Source organism: Agelaius phoeniceus, chromosome 14, assembly GCF_051311805.1.
Source record: "Agelaius phoeniceus isolate bAgePho1 chromosome 14, bAgePho1.hap1, whole genome shotgun sequence".
In the NCBI taxonomy this organism is placed as follows: Eukaryota; Metazoa; Chordata; class Aves; order Passeriformes; family Icteridae; genus Agelaius; species Agelaius phoeniceus.
In genome coordinates, this window is record NC_135278.1 from 9,501,088 (window position 1) to 9,524,289 (window position 23,202).

Genomic DNA, 23,202 nt, shown 5'->3' on the forward strand with positions numbered 1-23,202 from the left:
TTTTGGTCTTAACAGTACTCAGAGACTTGGTTTTGTGACTCACCTCATAAGCAAACCCACCAAGAATGAGTTTACATGGACCAGCTTTTATATATATCTATATCTATCTATATATATATATATCTATACACACACACACCAATCTCATGCTGCTTGGCAACCCAGTACAGAGCAAACTGAATGAAGACCCTTTCTAAAAAGAAACAAAACTGCTGATTCAGACAAGCAGTCCAGCAACTTTGAAGGTTTTCACATGTTATCCAGATAACATAATTTAAACTATTTTCTCCTGCCCCCTAAACTAAGATCTACACACAGATAATTCTATCAGAAAGCACAGAGAGCCACAGCTAGAAGCACTGTCATGACCCCTGTGCGTCATCTGCGAGTTGCCAGGTTACAAAGAGAATAAAAAGTCATCTCTTACCCATAAGCTGATGGCCCCACCTGAATTCAACATTTGCTTAATTGTCAAAGATAACACTGAATGGAAAGATAAACGTTTGGTTAAACAGACTACTTACTCTTTTGCCTGGTTCTCCTTGCTCACCTTTTTCACCTTTCACACCACCGGGAAGACCCTGGACACACAAATGTCATCTTAAACTGAGCCCACAAGCCAGAGTAGAATGAAGTTACAGTTCTGATACAGATGCAACAAAATAGAACTAAGAGTTCTACTCACAGGAGGGCCTGGAGGCCCAGGAAGTCCTGGTGGGCCTGGATCACCTGGAATACCCTGTCAAGCATGGGTAGAGAAAAAGAAGATTAAAGCTTCCATCACTCCAGAGCAGCTCAGTTGACTTTTTTTCTTAAATAGAATATTTTTGCTGTCATACAGATTCCAAGTTATAAAGGATCATGTTTATTCTTTTATGTGTAGAATTTCAAGTGAATCTATAAATTTTATTAATAGTTTCCTGTTTATTTAGATGATTCATTCCATTAAAAACACAGCTGCTCTTGCATGCACTGCAGCTGCTGCCTTGGTGGCCTGCAGGTGCTATCCAATAGTAAAGAGAAGAAAGGAAAAAAGGAAGAAAGAACAAACAAATGCCAAATCCTGCTGAAATTATAGGAGCAACAGTCATTAGATGACTGGTAATTGCTGAAATTGAGAGGCCATCAGGATCAAAGTGTGTTTGTCAGAAAAGTATCACAGGATCATTGTGTTAACAAGTTCTCATTTCTATTATGTCTTATTACACCTTTTCACCATTAACCTAAAGAAAAGTTACAGGCTACTGAATCCTCAAAAAGTTTCTGAGCATTTTCCATTATTTTCTTGGAGCCATCCCAGACTCAAGCCCATCTACACACTTGATTTTAGTCAGAGATCATAGGTGAAGGCACATACCAGAACTCCACATGCATTTCACGAAAAAGTCACTGCAATGTTGACACTTTTTACTGATTGTGGATTACCAAGCATAAATTTTGCTGAAATAAACACCAATTTGCAAACTTGGAAATCATTACAGATGTTGGTCAAAGGCAACACACTCAAAATGTTTATAATTCTTAGTGCTTTAAAAGGAAGGTAGGTAGAATGCTTTCACTTGTGCATTTACATAAATTAGTGCCAGTATAATTAGTCCTTCAGGGGTCCCTAATGACAGAAGCAAATTACTCTGACCCCAATAAAATCAGATTAATTTTTGCTTCAACAGTGTGGTCAAAATGTTACTTTATGTTTTCTGAGAATTATAAAGACACACAATGCTGCTCTTCACTTTCTGTCCTATCACCCAGTTACAGACAAAACCAGAGACCTTCCTAGGATGACTGTGCACTGCAAGTGTACAGCAGCAATAGTTCTAGTTCATGCCTAAATGGTGCTTAATGCTCTTCTGAAAGGAAAAGTAACAAATGGTTTTGATCAAGATGAAGGGCAGAACTGCCCTACACCCTGCTCATGTAAAATACTGCTGTGTCCCAAAGCTTTCTTCTCTGACACATTTCCCAAGATAAGAAGATGGAAAGGAAGAAACTGACCCAAACACCAATGGAAGAAACTAATAAAGTTCAGTTACTACAGTGACATTTGCAAAATGGTCAGAGCATAAAAATGATCATTCAACACTTTCCTCAAAGTATCTACCTCAACTCTTCTATTGCCCTTCTATTGGGTGGTATTTGAGAATATCACGAAAACTTCAAGGAAAATGTGACATCCAGGCACCCATGATCCTGCTGGTTTTGCTCAGACTGTCTATGGCACCCAGAATTAAACAGTACTGCAGAATGTTCTCCAGAGAAAGACAAAAAAGTGTAATAATTTTAAAAATGCAAACTCTCCCAACGACCTTCTGGCATTTATGGGTAGAGAGGGATCCATAAAATCAAACCAGTATTTTGAGCTTACTTGCAACAATATGATTGATATTTACTTTTGAGATGCCAGAAACAGGGAAAGCACTTTATTCAGACCAGGAATAAAGATCTTGGGGAACCATTAACAAAAAAAGAAGAAATTGAATTAAAATTTTTGAAAGACTTCTTCACAATGGATGACACAGCTGGTTAATTAGTGGGAATCTGAATCCCCAGACTGCTTTGAAAATTGCAATTCTGGGTGTTCCAAAGAATGGGAGTATTTTAATTGCTTTTAATGTTACTGTGAACTGCTTTTAGAGAGTTTCTTTAGAATAGTTATTTTACTAAGAGAAGTAAAAACTAATGTGACTGGCATGATTTCTATTAACGAAAAAGTACTCAGGCCTGGAATATTCAGTACTCTGAGGAAAAAAAAATAGAACCTCTGCAATAAGCAGGATGTGAGCATATATGAACCAAACCAACAGAGGCTGCAGCTTGATCACATGCTCACCACAGATGGGTGTAGTGTCCCACTCACCTGATCTCCTTTCTGAAACTCAATGTCATTTGGTCTTTTCTGTTCTCCAATTTGTCCTGGTGGCCCTGGAGGTCCCTGAAGACCTTGTTCACCCTAATGTGTAGGAAGATGCAGCTTATAAGGCAATATAAGCAAAAATGGCAAGCATAAGTATTTTGAAAGTAATAAGTAAAAATATCATTATGATCACCTACTCACTTTTTCACCTTTGGGTCCTTGGAAATTCAAACCCATATTACCCTGCAAAAAGTATAACTCATCAGCCCTTAGAAGTCACAAACAGAAAGAGAAAGAAAACAGTCCATCAATATGAGAAAGACAATACCTTGGGTCCTGGCAGCCCTGGTGGACCAGGAGGTCCCTATTGAAAAAGGAAACAAAAAAACAAGTCACTTAGAAGCACTTTAGAAACCCCTGTAGGAAAAAAAGCCCCAACAATGTTGTAGCTTTGATTCCTGTGAATTATCTCCATGCTGACAAGGCACCTTGCCTGCCTTTGAAAACTCATGCTATTCAACATTACAAATATGTAAGAAACTTTTCTTAGGTGAGACCATAAAATGAAATTGAACAGTCAGGTATTAAAACATCATAGTCTAAATAAGCTAAATCTTGTCTCATGTTTCACATTAAGAAGGCTGCACAACGATTCAGCACAACTTAAAGCAGAGAGATGTCTGGGACCAGGCTGGTTCAGAAGTCTGTTATTTAAAGGTGCACAGTAACAGCCCCAGGCTGAACTGAATGCATGCTTGCTGCTGTCCTCATACCACGTCCTGACTACCATGATCTCTGCAGTTTACTGATTGCCTCTGAGAACCTGAAATGAAGTAGTAACTGTCCCAGTTAAGGCTTTATAAGCAACAGGTTAAAGAAACTTACTGTCAAACCTGGGGGCCCTGGAGGGCCAACTGGACCTGGTATTCCCACGGAGCCAGGGGGACCCTGTTGAAGAAGGGGAGGAGGCCATGAGAGGCACCTTTTTATTAAAAAAAAACCCAGTGAGAGCTTTAAGCTCAGATAACCCCAACAACTGGCATCCCATACATGTCAAATCAACATAGCTGACAACTAACCTACCCATCTGTCCTTGGGGAAAGGCCTAAAGGAGTGTGCATCAGGTTAGGAGAGTTCTGCTCTTAACATCAATGATCTCTTTGGCTTGGATAAGGGAATGCTTTTTGGTTTGTTTTGAACTACTTTTGCACTCTTTCTCTTCATGCACTGAGAGAGAACAACAAAACACTTTGTATTTGTGATTCCTCCCAGCCAGAAAGAGACAATAGGGAAGCACAGATCAGAGGAGCAGAAATGCTAACAGGCTCAGTCTGGTCACAGAATAGCATGGGGCTTGCCTCTCTGTCCCAGGAAATGGGAGCCTGGCTCCTGCCCAGCTCAGACCGATAGACTCATTTTCGGCTCCCCTTGTTCTTCCACTAAAGCAATGAATGGCTCAGTGGGGAAGCACAGGGCCTGGAGTCACTAGCTGTTTTCACAGAGCACTTCTGGGAGAGCAGAAACACTGCTCAGGAGGTGCAACATGAGGAGAACAGCTGAGGCATTACCCTCTCCTTCCCACCATCCAAAACAGCAGCTACAGCCAGAAAGCCAGATGGGACCGACTCAGGGTAAAGAAGGGAAGGGAACTCCAGAACTGATAAAAAGAATGTCTAGTAAGGGGGAAGAGGCAGGGAAAGCAGAGAAGCAAATCAGTAACTGAGTACTACTGTCTGCTGGATACCACCTTCCTGACCAGGGGACCTTTCTGGCTTCTGTGGATCACCCTATTAAGAGCAATATGGAATCAAACACTTTCCCTCAAGCCATAAACCAGAGGTACATTAAATGTGAGCCCCGCACCTCCAAGAAAACATACGAATCCCCAAGCATCAAGTTGCCAATTTTCCTGTAATAAGACTACTTTTCATGTTATCTTTTTGGCAGAACACAGCTAATAACACTTTATGTAACTTACAGGTATCCCTGGAAGACCTGGAAACCCTGGGTCACCTTTCTGTCCTGGCAGCAAGGATGTAATTATTTCACCTGCTTCACCCTAGAAAAAAATACAGTTGACTTTAATTAACAACACATTTTACAATTCCTTACCACCATTTTGGCTCCAAAGGCACATAGTGGCTCCTAAGACTCTAAGCTATGCTACATCCTAGCAGTAAGCTTTCATATAAGCACTAGATTCTCCAAGAATAGCTCTGCTTAGGAGAGATGAGGATTCTAAATGGCTAAACTAACAACTATTAAAAGATTTAATTTGTACAAAGATAGCAGCATTGATTTAAACTCCCAAAGATTAGGGGATTGAAACACAAATTCTTCACAAAAGAAACATTGCAGCTTCATGTGAAAGCAGTGGATAGGACACAACAGAAAAAAAGGCTCATTCAGCTTTTTCCAGTGTCCCAGCTCATGAAATTAGTGCTGAGTGTGCTGTTAAAGCAATTATGCTTTGTGGTCCATACTGAAGTAGTTTCTTACTGATTTCAGGGAATATCTTTGTTTTGAAAGTATATGTTCTGATGAGATTGTCCTTTAATATCTTGAAAACAACTGGGAAAAGGAGCTAAGAAAGACAATTCAGCTTTATAGTCCAAATTTTCCAGTACCAGTGTTATGCTGTCCTCTCAGGAGTTGAATTCTGTGTAACAGTGTAATTCTGTGGGTCAAGTTTCCTCCTAAATAGATCTCAAGCATGGGCCAAAACTGATACTTTGGCCCATGCTTGATTGATCAAAGGTACAACAAAACTCTTAAAAAATAAAAGGTTCAACATCAGATCAAGAGACTCTAAATTAGGAGAAAATGCCATCTATGTAACATGTAGAATACAAAAAGACATTTTCAAAAGAACAAAAAATGTTGTACTATTCTTGTCAGTGGGTATTTTAGGTCACTATTGTTTAGTCTTTAGGAGTGTTTTGAGTATGCACAGGCAGACTTATGGTGCATTTGGGTGTTTGTAGGCATTTTGTTGACTTGATGTCTCAACACTGACCCTTCACAGTCCCAAGGAAACAGCTTCAGGAAACACTCTGCTACTTCTCAAGCTACTGACCCAAAGCCACTGCAGAATTTCCAGTTAGGTGTACTGGAGTAGCCTGGAAACACCAAGAATGTCACTCCAGGTTCCAGTGGCTGCACACAGTCTTGCATGAAACAAGCAGGTTACTCATGGCAGATCCCACTGCACACCCATGTCTGGTAAGTACCTGGATGTCAGAGTACAGCACACTCACCTTCATACCTGGCAGCCCAGGGGGTCCCTTTGTTTAAAAGAAACAAAAAAAAAAGAAAAAGAAAAAAGAAAAAAAGATCAATAGAAATAAATCAGTGGTATCTTGTTTGCAAACCACTAATCAGATCTACACCATGAGGCAAACATTAAAGACAGAAACTTATAACAATATATGGAAAAGGGGAAAATAAATTTTTAATGAACTTCAGAATCAAATGGAGAAATTAGAGAACTTTCATAGAGAATGTTGAGCATTAGAAGGATTATATTTCCCTTTCTTAGCAATTTGTTTCTATGTTGCCTCCTATTATCCATCCTGTCTACTACATCTGTTTGTACTTTGGTTCTGACAGTCACTTTGCTGTATCCTTGTGCTTTATACATAGAACACCCTACCCTGTATTTTTTGCTGACCTATTAATCACCAGTAATACTCTTCAGATATACAAGATCTTCCTTCTCTAACACATATGCATGTATTTGTATTTTTCTGCAGGTGGTAAAGCATCTCAGCATGTGAGAATTCAAAGGGGTTTTTAAGCTTTACCACAGCATGCAGCAGAAAAACTCACTTTCATTGGACATTTAAAATGCTCTGATTAAATATTAAAAATAAAATTCTATCTATTAAAAGAAAAACAGCAAAAATAGGCTGATATTTATATTCTTTTTCACAGTAGAAGTCTTTCAGTGGATTACAAGATTGGGAAATCTTTTACTTACAGGAGGCCCTTGTAAACCAGGAAAACCTGGACTGCCTGGGAATCCACGCTCTCCCTTAGGGATCAAGAAAATTATTAGCCAACACCAAACCAAAACATAACAAAACCAGATAAACAAATTTTGATTCAAAAGTCTAGTTTGTTAGCTTATGACTCCAGAATAGAAAATTGTATTGGAAACAAGATAGAATAATCACTTAGTTAATTCACACAACAAATTTCCACAGTCAGGTGTTTCTGCATACTTCCAGGCAAAGCACTACATTACAGAGATGGAAAACTCACAAAATGCTACAGAAAATCAACTTCTCCTCTGGGAAAATCTCAACATGGAGCTAAGCAGCATGTCAGAATGAAATTTCTCTTTCCAACACAGACACTGAATCAGTATTTTCAATATAAGATTAAAAATTAATAATTAATAATTAAAAAGTCACTGTTAAGTAATGAGTTTTTCTTGGTAGCAGGAGTCTATTACAATGATGAGACACAGCATCTGAGCTAATTATCAGACATCTCTCAGCTACAACTTATATAAGTAAGGATTAGAACACAGAGTTTGACTGCAATGGCTGCAGAGCACACAGTGTGGTGTCTTGGTGCTGGCAACTTCTGGTAAAGCTTGTGCTTTAAGTACCAGACCATGACCCCTTCTCTCAATGAATTATCTTGGAATTACCTTCACAACTCAGTAACAGCAAGTTCTGTTGCACACAACAGACTGAACCCATTGGGTACAGCCAGGAGAACAAGAGCTTTTTACTATATTATTGTTGCATTAAGATTTTTTTTAAGGAATTCCACCTTTGTTCCATTGCATCCTGGTATACCCTGAGGTCCTGGTGGCCCATCTTGTCCTGGCAATCCCTTTAAAGTAGAAAAGGGAAAGAAGAGTTAAGAGTGCAGGATGCTCTTCTGGGCTTGAAAGACAAAAGGGAACAGATTTGTATCTGCAGAGCCCATTGCTACTCACAGGAAGTCCTGGTGTTCCTGGAAAGCCGGGAAGCCCTGGCGGTCCCTAGAAGGAAATGAACCATGTGTTGGAAATAGTACAGTATGAATGGGTGTGCAAAAGGATTTACCAAGATTTCACTAAAGATAATTTATTTGTGCAGATGTAAGTAAAGACAGACAAACATCTTAATTGCCTGTAAAGAAAAAAAGAAAATCATGCTGACATGGCATTCAAAGTACTTACCAATCTTTCAGGGAAATAGCCACAAAAACATAGAAAAGACAATGCAAAACTACTAAAGTAATAGGTTATAGATACAAAGAGAAAATAAATAAACACTCATGGGTGTGAAAAATGGATGCAGCCCAATGAAGTCAGATATATCAATTATTACCAGCTGAGGTGTCTGACAGAAAAAGCAAAGGCACAAAATCTAAAGGACTTCCAGACAAGTCCACCTCTCCTGTATGGACCACAGACATACTGCCTCTGCTTCAGAATACACTGAAACAAAAGTACTGGCACTTGCTTAGGTCCTGTATTGCAAAATAAATCAAATGAGTATTGGGGCTGCTCTCCCTAAACAGTTCATGAAATACAAACAATATGTAAGATAGTATTGTTCATGCAATCTTGTATTAATTATAAAAAGCAGTACAATCTCTTCTGGTAGGTAGATTACTTTTCAGATTTAAGTAAATTTTTTTCTTGTCAGTCACCACTTCTGTTAGGACCCACCCAATGCCTGTCAGTCTATCCATTATTCAAATATATCACCCTAAAACTGCATCCATACTTACTCTGATTCCTTTGGGTCCAATAGGCCCTGGAAGACCATCGTCACCCTAAGAAACAACAACAGAAAGAAACAAGATCCCACACTCGAGCTGCAGTTTGTGTTTCTATCAAATTAATCAGTAAGCCTTAACTTTCCCCTACATGTCCACAGTAAGTGCACTAAAAGTTATAGTACTTGTTATTTCCTGAGTTAAAGGGCTCAAAGTTATTTTAATTTAAAGTATTTGTTCCAGCTGACTAACCATGCCTTAGAGGAAAGTTTTCCTGAAGGCCACCGTGCTGCCAGGTCCCTGACACCTGAGGGTCAGCCCTGCCATGGAGCATCCTCCAGCGGCCCCTTGTGGGCAGAGCAGGGCAGCCACGATTCAACACGGGTCAGACTGTACCAGTGTTACTTAGCACTACAATCACCACAGAATCACAATGCAGAACTTTGCATCAAAATCTTAAGAAAATGTGTTTATGGAATAAAAGTGTAGCAAAAGTTTCTAGTCCAAGACCTCTGTGCTGTTTCACTCTTGGTATATCCAATTAATCTTTTTCAGTGTAGACCTCCTCTATTTTTTTCTTATCACCTGCCTATTTTTTCCTTTGCTTCTTTTTTATGTATTTCTCTTAGGTTTATACTGTGAGCATTTATAAAAGAAATGGCAGATCCTGGCTATCCTCATGTATGTTAAAGGTAAGTATACTCAGAGGAATTTTACTGCTGAATTACACATCTGAGTTAAGGATGCAATTCAGTAGTAAACAGAAGTAAATGGAACCCCTCCAGGGAAAGCCAGGAGCATTCCTCAGCTCTCTGCACATGAGTTCAATCAGGCTCTCATTCGCATCACCCCACCCAAACCCAGCCCAGGAATCCCATCCCAGGAATGCCACCAGGTGCAAACAACAGTTTACCTACATGGTGGGAGCCCTCAGGGCAGCTGAGAGCAAAACTCTGCTCTTATCAGTAAACTCAGCCAAGCCAGGCTCTCCTTAGTGCAAGGACTAACAAAGCTGCATCACAGCACCTGCCAAACCTGTTCTCTGACCCTCATGGGCAGCACCAAGTGAAAGGCAGTGCTGGCAAGCACCTGTGCAGGTGAAGAACTGCATAGGAAACTCAGAGCAATCTTTTTCCACTGGCTGACTATTCAAACTAATCAACCAAAAAACCTGTTGTATCCCAACAGCTGAAGATTTTACCTATTAAACCAATGATAATCAGGAGTTCTGGAATCACTTAGGATCAGCACTTCAGTTAAGCTAACACTGCCCAGCACCTTCATACTATTCAAGTGAATTGGGTCCTACCTTTGAGCCTCTTGGACCAGGTGGTCCTTCTGGTCCTGGAAATCCAGGCAAACCTGGCTGTCCTTCCAAGCCTGGGAATCCTCTTTCACCCTACAAAAAGAATAGGTGGTGGTGGAGGTGAAATATTACCAGGAAAAAAAAAAAATTTAGAACACATGCTATCTTTCTGCTTTTCTGTAGAAAGTCATCACACTGACAAACTAACAGTGACTAAACATCTCACCTGCTTAACTAAAGAAATTCCTGAACAGGGGCAGATTTACCTTTAATTACAGCACTCAAACTGATTTCATAGGTTTAGAAGTTTTCATTGGGCATTCTCCCCTGCAAACCCAATACAAGTACTTCTGCATGCTGTAGAGTTGGTCTGCTGCCTCATCTGAAAAGCAACAATCTGGAGGAGTGTTACTACCTCAGGCCAGGATATGAAAGGGTTAGTGTGTCCCTGAAGGAGAGAAAATGAGGAATTCAGGAGTGCCAGATAAAGACAACATTAGGCAAAACCAGATTTTGGAGCAAGCTCTGGCATGAACTGTGTTTGCACACTGAGAAAAACACACCAGTGTAGTACAAGAGGCATGTCAGATGTGTGAGGGTAAACCAGGCTAGAATGCCTCCTAATCTCAACCTGGTCACTCTTCTTCACGCTTTTGTTACAGCAAGTAGCACCTACAAATGGTTGCTAGAAGAGACTTTCAGCAGGGGGTTGGCCTTGTGTGTGGTCTGAGGCTAAAGAACTGTTCTCTAAAATGCACCTATGCCAAGGTCTCCACTCCAAACAGCCATGGAATGGGGAAGCCAAGGCCTTTAAAGAAAGGGAAAGATCAAGTCAAAGAGCTAAGAGGAATAGAAGAGGCAACAACAGATGCTAGTGAACTGTAGTATTGAAACTGAAATGAGTATTTTCCAAGCCCACTTTGAAAGTGAGCAGCAAAAAACGAGAGCCTTGCATGAGGAAACTGTTGCCAGGGCAACTTGTGTGGAGTTTGCCAGCAAATTGCCTCCAAAAGCAAACAGATTATTTGAAAGACTATGATTGGGGGCAGCTGAGGGAGGACATCAGACACGTCCTAAGGGAACTTGCATCAAAGTTAAAATAATTACAGTGGAAATAGCTGCACTATAATCCGTATTTTTGATTTAAAAATTGGTTAAAAAATGTGAGCAAATTTTGTGGGAAGAGAAACTATGCTGATCCAGTTCTCTTTGAGGTTTTTTTTAAACTGTCTTCTACTTAAACAGCCTATAGATGATTCCATAAGTGATAACCATTTTCAGATGTTGCTTCTGCCTCCAGATTTTTCCTACTGCCCACACCATACTGATTTTTATGAAGATTTGGATGCTACAAATTTGGCAGGAAAAAACTGCCTGCTCACTGCAGGAACATACTGAAATGGAAAAGAAACTTAACAAGTCTTCCACAAAAAGTCAGTGCCAAAAAAGACGTTATATTGTTTGGGATAGAATACGATTGAAGTCCCCGGTTAGTGTGTAATGAATTTTCTTATAAATTCAAAAAGCTCACTAGCCAGTTCTGCTTACACAGAAAGAACAGAGGAAGGTCTGATCCTGTCTGAAACAAGAAGGAAGCTACTAAACTAAAACATATATAGCAAAGGTTTAGGTCAACTCAGATCTCCTCTTCCAATCCTGAAAATACAGGATTGTTTCTATAGCAAAATAAAGTTGCCCCAGCAATAAACCATCATTTGCTTGAAGAATGGGCAAGGAGTCAGATTCTGATCTTAACTGCCCTCAATCAGCTACACCAATATGGCAAAACCGTCAGCTCACAAGCTTGAACATGATTGCTGCTTGGGGCATAGAAAAAAAATATATAGTTGGGAAACACCCTAAAATTATGCTTTGCTGCAGCAAGATATAGCCAATTAAACAGGGATACAGAAAAGTTTGGCAGAATTCCATGTACTCTAATAATAGGACACAAACAGGGATAGATGCAGTTTTAAAGCATGGACAAGTAATTCACATTTCTAGAATTTGTTCTCCAAAATCCCATATTTATAAATAGACAGTATGGGGAGAGAAACCAGAATAATTAATTATATTGATGTAAAATACACACAGCAAAAAAAAAAAAAAAAAAGTTAAAAACTGGAGCAAAAAAACCCCAAAAAAACCAGAAAAGCAGTAGTTGAAGAGCCCATTTTAATGTCTGAACACATTCAAGAGCATGGCTGTAACATTTGATAAGAGTGGCACATGCTTGCTCTTCCTGCCCTTGCTACAAAAATAGTGAACTTTAAAAAGAATCCAAAGCCACTTAACTATGGGTGGCTGCTTAAAACTAAATTAATGCACAAATGTCCATAGTAAGATTAAGATGCAAAGCATGGAAGAAGTGATGCCACAGCCACCCATATTGTTCTCCACCTTTATAAATAACAGGGTTAAAGTAACGGCTGCCTCACATTGCAATGCTAGCCAACAAATTCCTCCTCAACTCCAAGAGCACTAATACAACACAGTTAAAAATATAGTATTTAATCAAGACAAACAGAGAAATCCACTCTGACTGAAGTTGCATTCTTCAAAACATATCACTCTTGGTTCAGATGTCACTACAGAAAGAAGCAGTATTGCATTTGGAAACAGATCAAATGTCTAAGTAAGTGATACACGGTGAGGGATCCAGCTAATCATTTTAGGACAATCCTTGACATCTTGTAGTAGTACAAGAATTTAGGAAGATTCAAACAACAATTCAAAAACCTAAGCAAACCAAAGCAAAGAATTTATAAGATAAAGCACTAAAGAATTTCAGTGACAGATCTTGGGGCTCCCCAGAGCTGAACTGCTGAATCCAGCAAAGCATCAAGTACTGAGAGCCTTGTAATTAAACTAACAATGAGGTGTGTACATGTATGCTCCAACAAGTTCCACTAGCAACACATCATACCTAGGAAATGTGGGCTTTGTTTTTCATCCTTCCTTTACACAAGGTACATGATGGTCTGCAAGCTTCAGAGGGACTGTTTAAAAACCCTCAGACATGCTTCAGGATTATGCTGTGTTTACCTTGGCTGGAGTGGAAATGAATCACAGTTCCTCAATTTCATATCCATTCTAAGGACAGATTGCATTAGATCCACATTAACCAGACAACAGCTACTTACTCAGTAAATTCACCAAAAAAAGCTGTGGCAAGTGCCAAAAAAAAAAAGCCAACTTAGAATTACAGAAAGGTTCTCCAAAGTTGTACTTGCAATAACTGCACTGGGCATAGAAATCTGATCTTTAAGTGACTGCAAACTGAACCTAGAATAACTTGTGACTAGTTAGGATGCATTTGTTTTGGGCACTGCATCTGAGATCCTCTAGGAACATTAACCAGGTTCGTATTTGGCCAACTAAATTTAACTTGGAAATCTTGCCATCAAGGGAATACCATTCTTCACTAGGTATGTAAATAGGGAATGTACTGAATGAACTAAAAGCAAGTAAATGCCAAGGAATGACCTCATCTGTCTGGAGCTATCTGGATGGCAGGTGTGGCATTGAGCAATGCCTTGAATTTTGGACAGCTGCCTTGTTTAACCTGAGCCAATAGTAAAACTCTGCACCAGCACATTATAGTTCCAGTGTTTTGAATTACTTTTGTTCATTTAAAGGTTACATTTGTTTATGCAAGTCAAAAACCGCCCTTGAAATGTGTCAGAAATTAATCTAGAGCACTGAAACCTTCCTAGAACCTTGCTAAGATAGGGTGAGCAGTTTGATAAGACATGCTTCTCTAACTCTGTTATCAGTTCACATCTTTAAGACAACTCCATTGTATCTCAAGCAAACTGTTTACAAGGCTAAGAGTGGGAGCATTTTGAGCAGCCTCTGCCCCTTGCAGTGATCACATCCCATTCACTCCCTGTGACAACAGCAGCTACATGGGAACTATTTAAACACAATTTACTCCCAACCAGGCTCCCCCACACTGGAGAAAGAACCAAGTACTTGCTGGTTCACAGTACTGAGCTGGTTATGTACAGTGCATTGTACCTAAAAGAAATGCTGGGCATCTGCTGTTTCCTCAAAGAAAAAAATTATAAAACAGTATGAAATAATGTGGACAAACTCGAAGTACTGTACAGATATACTGAGGACAGGCAGTGAGACTGGAAGTCAAAGCTGTGAGGAAGAAGGAAAACTCCAATATGTCAACATGCATCTCTTGGCCTGAGGATGCCATCTGGGCAGACCAAACCAGCTTGCTGCACCTGAATGAGGCACACAGAGCTGCTTCTTGCAGTAGGTATGGTTTTTACTCTGCTTGATCCAAGAAAACGTATTTGGCCTTTAACAAGCTGCTTACTTGGGTGGCAGCTAAATGTGTTGGGAAAGCTGTATCTGAATTTTGTCACTGCCATGGTGCAGCTCATATCTGGACAGTGACAGCAATAATCATCTTTGCATACAGCTGTACAAATTAAGAGGTGAAAAGCAGTACAAGTTCAGAACACACTAGTGAGCATCAACTACTTCTGAACTGACAGTGCAAGAAAAGAGAGAAAACAACCCACACTCATTCCATTTTACAATCCCACTGAAGCATTACTAGCATAGCCATTATGCTACATTCCACACCTTAGACTGTCAACACTAGCTAGTTAGTATAGGCAGGCCTTGGCTGTAAATAGGAATTCTTTCTATTTTACTAGAATTTGTCTCTTCTGGTTTTGTTTTGTTTGTGGGTTTTTTTTTTTGTTTTTTTTTTTTTTGTTGGGTTTTTTTTCCAAATAGTGAGATAGATGGAAAAAAAAAAATCTGTGCATTAATTCCCCATTCTTGAGAAAATAATGATATAAAAATCTTACACTGTGAGATGGACCAATCAGTCTGACTCAATACCTGACTGTTGATATAGCTCTGCTCTTTGGTGCATGCCCACACCACCATCAAAGAAAAACAATATGAGCAAGAAGCAAAGAACTATCACCCATAAGCTTCAGTTATCTAAAGCTGGCATATGGTTCAGTGGTTTGTGTGCTGGTCTGACAGTTAAAAAAAAATAGAAAGAAGAATATTTACCTTTTCACCTTTTACTCCACTGCAATCACATTTGGATAAAGATGTACATCCATGGCAAGCCTTGAAAACATAAGAGGAAAAATTTGTTTTTAATTGGCATAAGACCAGATGAAATATTTAATATTATCACAAAAAAGTTTAAAAGGTTGTCTAAAAAGTAAACCTACAAAGTTTGTCCTCCAGCCATTCTACAAGTGCTCAAAGCAGACACATTTAATTGGAAGTTTGATCACCTTTAATAATACCTATGTTTGTTTGTAAGTATTTCACAGCTCATTTTAGACTTCCAAACTTATGCTTAAGCAGTACAATGCAACACCTATAGCCAAAAGCACCAGCACTTTATAAAACAGGCTCTTCAGCAGATCTCCAGCTGAGGAGAGCCCAGTTATGCTTCCCACCAGTAGATGTCAGGTTTTGCACAAGAGTTTAAACCAAGCCTGAAGGTTATGAGCACATCTGTGATAATTATTAGATAAATACTTACTATGTGATTAATTCTTTCCCCCATAGCTCAGTTACTGAGAAAACACATTGAAAAACCTCTAGATGTCATGTAGCTGCATTCCCACACCAGTGCAAAGCTTGACAAACCAGCTACAACAGTCTCTAGCATAAAGTGAGAGTCAGGTAGCTGAGTGACAGTTGGATTTCAAGGGATTCAAAGGAGAGGGATATACAAGTTTGGTTCACAGAGAAGATCCAAGTTAAATAACCTTCCCATACCACATTTGCTTAGATTGTATTCTTCCATCCCCATTTTAACATGAGATATTCATTAGAGCCCTGTGTTGATCTCAGATTAACAAATGTGTTTACACAAGTGAGATTTCTAGAATAAATGCTTTTTTTGGTAGAATATTTCTACATAATACCTGTTTCAGACCTCTTCATAGTTAAAAGTATGAGCCATATTAGAAGATACACCAGCTGAAACACTTCAGGGTTCAACTTATTCTGAGAACAGGTGCAGTACTGTATTAAAAACACAGAGCTTATGCTTTAAAAGCTTGAAAAGCTGAGCATTTGGGGTCCTCCCCTTCAGTAATCGACAGAGAACATTATGTACAAAGTTTCAATCAAGCAAGAAACCAGTCAGTAAGTCAGATCTGAAATACACCCACACTTGAATTCTAGCCCTCATTACCACAGAAGCATTTAAAGACATGACCCATCCCCTACCTGGCATTAGGAATGTCCTGGCTCTTAGCCTAAACATACTACCAAGGATCAGACTGAAAATACAGAAGTAACTTAATTCACTTGGAGCTACAAAATCCCAGGATCAATTAAAGCATCTTGCAGCAAAAGGCAGAGCTTTGAGATTTAAGGCCAGCAGTGGTGCTACATGACATGACCAGGGCGTCTCTCCTGATCTTCCACGTGGCTTTTGTCACCAGTTTCTTGATGTTATGTATATGAAAACTCAATTCTTCATTAACAGGGCTTATTGAGCCATTTCCTAGAATGAAATTGAATCTTTCTAGCCCAGCTTTCAAATATCAGGCTGGACAAGCAATGTGGCCTGACCTCATGGCTGTCCCTGTTTGGAACAGGGTGTTTGGCTAGATGTCCTTCTGATGCCCCCTTCAATCCCAGTTATCCTATGAATTTAGTATCTGATCTCTTTCACTTTTAAAAATGGGTTTTAAAAAAGCAAGTTCCTTGTGAACCAGTTTTAGGATTAATCTCTCTAACAAAGCTTTGTTTAAAAGGGATTAACCTTAGTTACATGCAGTATTCCCTTCCCTCACAGTACAAACCTTGCTCACTGTGCTGCAGCACTGATTCTGTGTTACAGGGATGGAACAGTGAAAGCAACATGGAAAACCTCTGCTGCCTCCAAGAGGTGGGGAAAAATAATAAACTTACCAAAACCCACCAAAAACTGTGGTACAACACACAGGTTAAAACATACAGAAAAAGCATGATCAAGATCCTGCACAAAGGATTTATTCAGCCTATGGAACAGAAGAGACTCATTTAGTCTTCCTTACAGCTTCCACAAAATGTTTCTAAGAGGAATTTTTTCAGTTCTCAGGTACAAGGGAACTGTTGGGGGTGAAGAGGAAGAAAGGGAAGTTGGGAGGGAAAAAGATGGTGTGAGACTACATGGCCCTTCACAAAACAAAGTTAGAGGTGCACAATGTGAAGGTGAGTTTTCAGACAATTAAGCTCAGGAGTCTCTGCCCTCTGCTACTGCATGCAGAAAGCTGCTTTGTCAGTGCTTCGACATCTTTAACAGTGATTCAGCACCAAGACCACATGAAATAGATGTGATTAATAAAAAAACAGAAATAATTTGGTATGGAAGGAATCACTCAAAGCAGGGCAGCTTAGGCAGTGTGCACAGGTCCTTGTTCAGTTGCACATTGAATAACTACAGTAGTGGAGATCCCACAGCCTCTTCCAATTGTTGCAACTTGTATCCATTAAAAGTTTCATATATGAAAGTTTCTAAAAAATGTCCTTCTCTCCCTTATCTTGTTTGCACCAAAGTGCTTTAATTTAATCAATCAATGTAGGGGTTCTTTTTAAACCTGTGACTGTCTTCCAAAGCAATTTATATATTCAGACCAGATTTCTTATGTTTTGAGTAACTTCTTAACCTACATAATTAGCCTGTCTTGGAGAGTCAGGAGTGCTCACTGAATGCTTTTTGACAAGTGGTTTTGGATATCCAGTTCAGAGGCATTACTTGCAGGAAGGAAACATGGTCTTTCTCAGACAGCAGTGAAGGGAAGCTAAAGGTCTGTAACCAGAAAACTCTTCAAATACCAACTGTAATCAAATGGTAGTAAATTTTTGGCATAAATCCTGGGAAGATCTATTCACCCACAAGCTTATCAAGAAATACTCCCCCAGCAGAGTCACTTATCTTCCTGTACAAAAGCTGTATTTGGCAGACTGTGCTTCTCATTTGCATTAACTTATATCTGCACCAAATTAAGGTATTCTTAATTAAACAGTCTGAACCAAAAAAAAAAAAGCCCTCAGAATCTATATTATCTCAAGATCAATTCATGCCACTTAGAGGTCTTATTGTTGTATAGCTTAAAAGAATCCCAAAGTAAAACATGATGGCACAGAGGAAAAAAAAAAAACCTTAATGACCTACACTGAGTGAAAGCTTTCTTCTTGTTTAGACTTTTCAGTAATCTCAAGGCCATTTTTTTTTTAACTTGGCAAAGCAGGCACAAAAATTGCACTACAGGAGATTGTATACTGCATTAACAAGTTAGTACAAGTTTGAAAACCACTCAGCAGCCACAGGCTAGAGATTTTTGATGTTACAGAATCAGTTGTGTATCTCACATGAATGCCAAGGAAATCTAGGCTTCACACTATGCATAGGAATACTTGGAATTTCTTCTGCACATGAACAGTAAGTTATCTACACTTCAATCACACAAAGAAAATGGATGCAGTGACATTCCAAATGCAGAAAAATCTACATTAAAAGCAAGATTTAGATGGTTACCATCAGTACTTTACCCTAAGAAACCAGTTAACCATCACTAGTTCTGAAAATTGACCTTCTAGGTTTCCAGATATGGAAAACTGAATGGCTCCAAACCTCAGGGGAACTCCAAGTTACACTTGGCACATGATGCAGTTGGAAAACCAAGCAAGATTCTTACTTTGTATTATTACCTGGCAGCCAGAAGCCTTCAGTAGCAGTTCAGTTCCTGGCTCTGGCCAGTAGGACACATTGTCTTAGGTGCCAGAAGATAATAAAAAATATAGTATTTTTTATTAGGTGACAGAATCCATCTCCATATCAATCAAAATCTTTTTGTTTTCAACTACACCAAGATGAATAAGGAATCAAAGCAGCTTTTAAGAACTCAAGACAAAGTGCTTGGATTTGCTCCTTACTGTGCTCCTGTTGCCTCCCTGCTCACACACCTGTAGAGATGAAGGCACTATCACTGCTTATTTCCTATGCTCTGACACAACCAAAGGCTCTAATTAATCTATTCAAGTTTAGCTAATCCTTTCACTGGATTTTCCTGACAGCTTCTACCCATTGAATCTGTGTGTGGAGAGCAAGTTCTTTTCATTAGTATATAAAAGGAGGGATGGTATTGGTTTACTGGTCAAAGGATAATTCTTCCACAACAAGCTTGGTCTTTTGTGTCTTACATGGACTGAGGAAAACTGCTTTATGCCACCAACAGAATGCAATTTTGTTTGTTTGTTGTTTTTCAGTTTGAAGAAAAAAAGTACACATTCCCACTCCTGGTTTGTTACAGTCAGCTCAGTGAAATGAATAGCCTAAGTCATCCTCAAAATGTGTTGTGGTTAAAAGCCTGCCTTATGCATTGGGTACATTCCACTCCTTTCTCATCAGGCCCAAAGACCTTGGTTACAAGGCAATTTCAGCATATGCCATTCCCACCCCACCTCCCAGCTGCCACTCACAACAGTATTGGACAAAATGTGTGTAAAAACTCCCAGGAAGATGAATGCTGCTGCTGAAAGAACAGTAACTTGGGACTTTGCAAAAACTGAAGCGAAAAAGAAGTGATTTACCACTACATACACACAGCTGCAGGGAAACCTAACAGCTAATAGTGTGCACATAGGGAGGGGCTTAAGGGAGCACCCAAACCCCTACACTAGAGCTCTTAATAATGTATTAGCATTAAAACATACTGGAGTTTAAGAGTAATTTAGTACTCTTCCCATAAGCATGATTAAAGAGGGAAGCCAATCATTTCCAAACCTTGACACTTACAAATTGCCAATCAAGAGAAGTAGAGGCTTCTTACAGAAGCACAGTAGGTGACTCAATGAGAGTTCTGACATGGCCCAAGTTGTTTACAAATGGATTCTCAATTCAGGTATCAGCCAACTGGATAAGAAAAAGAAAAGATAAATAGCTCAAACAATTTATTTATTCATTCTGACAACCTCCTTATGTATAATTTTATCACAAATGGAGAGTTTCCTGTTTGACAACTCCTCTCATTTCTAGGGGAGCAAAGTGACATTACTGAATGCAGCCATGCAGTTTGTACTAACAGACTGCATGCTTTTCTTGAAAGCTCCATTCTGATAGCAGCAGGAGGTCAGAAAAGAATCAAAAACCTGATTGTGGACAGCTGCTGATTTTAAATGCTGGTGTCACCTGCAACGCATTAAGACCCCCTCAGACTTAAATGATGAAGCCTCAGTGAGGTTTAACTTGCACACACTAACTTCATAAACAGATGTTGTCCTGAAGGGAACCAGACAGTTATTTGACACAACATTGTCAGCTGCCTCACCAGGTAAGGATTGTTCTCTCTAGTTGGAAAAAGATGCACAGAAATCATTGAAATCAATTCTGTCCAAGTAAAGATGGCCAGAATTTTAAAACAAATTGAAAACTGCAACAGACACTGATGACAGGAACTTGACTGAACTGTAGAACAATGTGAGAGAGGAGCAGAGAGCAAGCAGTAAAGACTAGACAAAAAATGTTAATACACACTCATGTCACACTGTGTCGCAATTGCTGTATTTGTATTTTCCCATATTTTTTCTTAATGACTTCCTTAGGATTTATTTGCTACATATAATGAAGCTATTTGATTGGTTGGTTTTACTAAGCCTTCCATTCTCTAGAATAGTCAAAGGAAGAACCATCCATAAAACCCATTCAAAAGCAATTCATCTCTGAGGGCTTCCATACAGCACAGTCTCTCTCCCCTAACAGCTCTTGAACCCGAGACCTGAAAAACTCAGGTTTTTCACAGATAAAAGTAACAGAAGCTGCAAGGCCAATGTGGTTATGAGTCCTTCCAGTACCTGCAGCAGGCCTGACTGCACAGGCAAGGAATTGCTGTGACCCAAAGACACAGTCTCAACTTGAGAATGGACACACAGTAACTTTTTATTTGCCTTTCCTTTCAAGCATTTTTAAAAGCTGGTAGAGCACTTGCTCCTGTTAGTTTTAGATTATCAGGCACCTCAGGTCTCTCCCTTCTGTATTTACAAGCAACATGTGACCAGATACTCTTCTTAGCAAGTCAATCAGGTAATGAAGTTACCATAGTACTAAACAGCTGAATGAAACATGGAGTTTGCATTCAGGTAGAATCACACCAAACCACAAAGCAGTGTCAAAAGAACTGCAGGTACATCAAATCCTTCAAGTTCTAGCACAGCATGCATCAGCCACACAAGGTTTTTACTGCCAAAGAGAAGGGCAAGAGGGGTTAGAAACAATGGAAGTGTTAATTAATCCATAGTTTTGAAGTCTTCTAGTCCAGAAAACAATGAAATAGGACTTCCCAATTCACCAAGTCTGACTCCAGACCACATATTTGGTAAAATAAACTTGTATCTTTGAATTCCTACAGCATCTAAATTAACTCAAATACAGCTTTACTGCTGAAAAGCAGTTTAACAGTGTTTTGTAGCTCATGAAAGCTCACTGTGGAAATTGAAGGTTTTCAAGCTGCTCTTGTTCATGATTTAGGGGTGGCAGAAGAGAATTTTCACAGTAGGGGTGCAATTACCTGTTAGACATCTGTGAAAGATACTCCTAGAATAAAGCTTATACACAGTGAACAAATGCTTAATGCTACTAACATCACCCTCTGCATTCAAATATGACAGCTTACCAGTTGTCAGCATCAGTTCAGCTTCAGGAAAAAAAGGAGCATAAATACTGAATAATTCTATCAATTGTAAAGACTGACTGTTAGAAATTCACTATGATCAAAATCAGCAAATTCAACATACAGCAAAGCATCAGTTACAAATGCCTTTGCTCTAGCAGGATGACTTAAGTAATCTTCCTGCTGTAACCACCCAAAAAATTATTCATACCTTTATTTATAATGCAAATAAATTCAGCCTTTCAGTTCCAAACAAAGATTTATTTTGGTGGTGGTCCTGAAGAGCATCTTCATATTCATTAGCTTGCCAAGATCTGTGTAACAAAACACCTGTGCAGTTTTCTAGCTAAGGATTTACTACTCATCCAAGTCAAAGATTTCACCATTTATCTTCAGCAAGTTGATTTTCCCTCCACTTGCCTGGACAGAAATATAACCAAAAAAAAAAAAAAGGTTTTGTGGGGATTTGACAAGCAGAGTTAAAGCAGCTATTGTGAGTTCTAATTACGATTTCACATCCATGCTCTTTAGGCTTAAGCAGGAGTACAAATTTGCAGATAATTTATTACTCATATATCTGTGTGAAGTCAGCTATGGCAGCAAAGCCATCACAGGTCTCTCATCCAAATGGCTGTCCTTTTCTCACTTAAGTGGTGTATTTATGAGCAGAAATATTGCTAAAGCAGAATCTGAATTAGAAGCCTTTTACATGTCCTTCTAAGGAATTGTTTCTCTCAATCTACCCAAAGATGTGAAAAGAATAAATATCATGGTCTAAAATCTAAAAGTCAAAATACATTTGCAAAAGTTCTTGGCCTTTTTTTTTTAAACTAAGGGAACTTCTGGCATGTAATTTCTTCTGTTGCACCTCGAGGCACTATCTTTCTTTGAAATCTGTACAATATAAGACCTGTTCAGACGGGCAGAGGAAACTTTTAGTTGTAGTAGCTACAGTTCTGGCCACAGTGAATGAGAACACAAAAGGCAGGTTCAAAACCATTCTCGACCATCTGATGGATACACAACCCTTCTTTTTCCTCTGAAGGGGTAGCACTATGTGCTTGTTTAGATACATGAATAGCTACTAATAATAACAACATGGAACAACTGTAAGAGATCTGCTAAGTCTAGTTATCACATCCCAAATGAATGGTCTGATTAAATGGAAAGTTTAAGAATTAATAAATTCTCTTAGAATACAGTTACTACAAATTGGTTGGAATTAAAGGTGAGCTTAGAAAAACCCAAAAATTATCAGCAAGAAAAGCCTGGCATAACTACCTTCAGAATATGCAAAAAATCAAAGGAAGTTTGTGTTAAAAATATTATAAGAAATGGACAGGAGCTCTTACCTAAAGGGGATTGAACTTTTCTCCCTGTACCTTGTACTAAAGCAATATGGAATTCATTGCTTTAAACAGAACTAATTATGGTTCTTTAACATATAGTTTTTCATAAAGAGTATCTTTCACAGAAACTTCCAGTTAAAATAATGGCAATACTTGCAGCAACAGATCTTCCCACAGACCAGTCTAACTACAGGCAACTTTTGGAGTCAAGGACTCTTTACTGAATGAACACCCCAAAACTTAAACAACTTTGATTAATCCCCAAACTGCAACTATTCACCCGTTCAGAATGGGAGGTATCACAACTGACAA

General features: G+C 39.1%; 1 protein-coding gene across 2 annotated transcripts in view; it reads right to left on the reverse strand.

Moving 5' to 3' along the window:
• Positions 1-23,202, reverse strand: part of COL4A5 (collagen type IV alpha 5 chain) — a 74,574-nt gene that overhangs the window by 37,569 nt on the left and 13,803 nt on the right. For both annotated transcript variants that reach the window (XM_077185819.1, XM_077185818.1), the window contains exons 2-15: positions 14,931-14,990; positions 9,885-9,974; positions 8,588-8,632; positions 7,806-7,850; positions 7,637-7,699; positions 6,834-6,887; positions 6,112-6,138; positions 4,833-4,913; positions 3,740-3,802; positions 3,183-3,218; positions 3,056-3,097; positions 2,858-2,950; positions 686-739; positions 525-581 (exon numbers count right to left, since the gene is read on the reverse strand). In XM_077185819.1, coding sequence (XP_077041934.1) covers positions 525-581; positions 686-739; positions 2,858-2,950; positions 3,056-3,097; positions 3,183-3,218; positions 3,740-3,802; positions 4,833-4,913; positions 6,112-6,138; positions 6,834-6,887; positions 7,637-7,699; positions 7,806-7,850; positions 8,588-8,632; positions 9,885-9,974; positions 14,931-14,990 — 810 coding nt within the window. The remainder of the gene's footprint in view (positions 1-524; positions 582-685; positions 740-2,857; positions 2,951-3,055; positions 3,098-3,182; positions 3,219-3,739; positions 3,803-4,832; positions 4,914-6,111; positions 6,139-6,833; positions 6,888-7,636; positions 7,700-7,805; positions 7,851-8,587; positions 8,633-9,884; positions 9,975-14,930; positions 14,991-23,202) is intronic.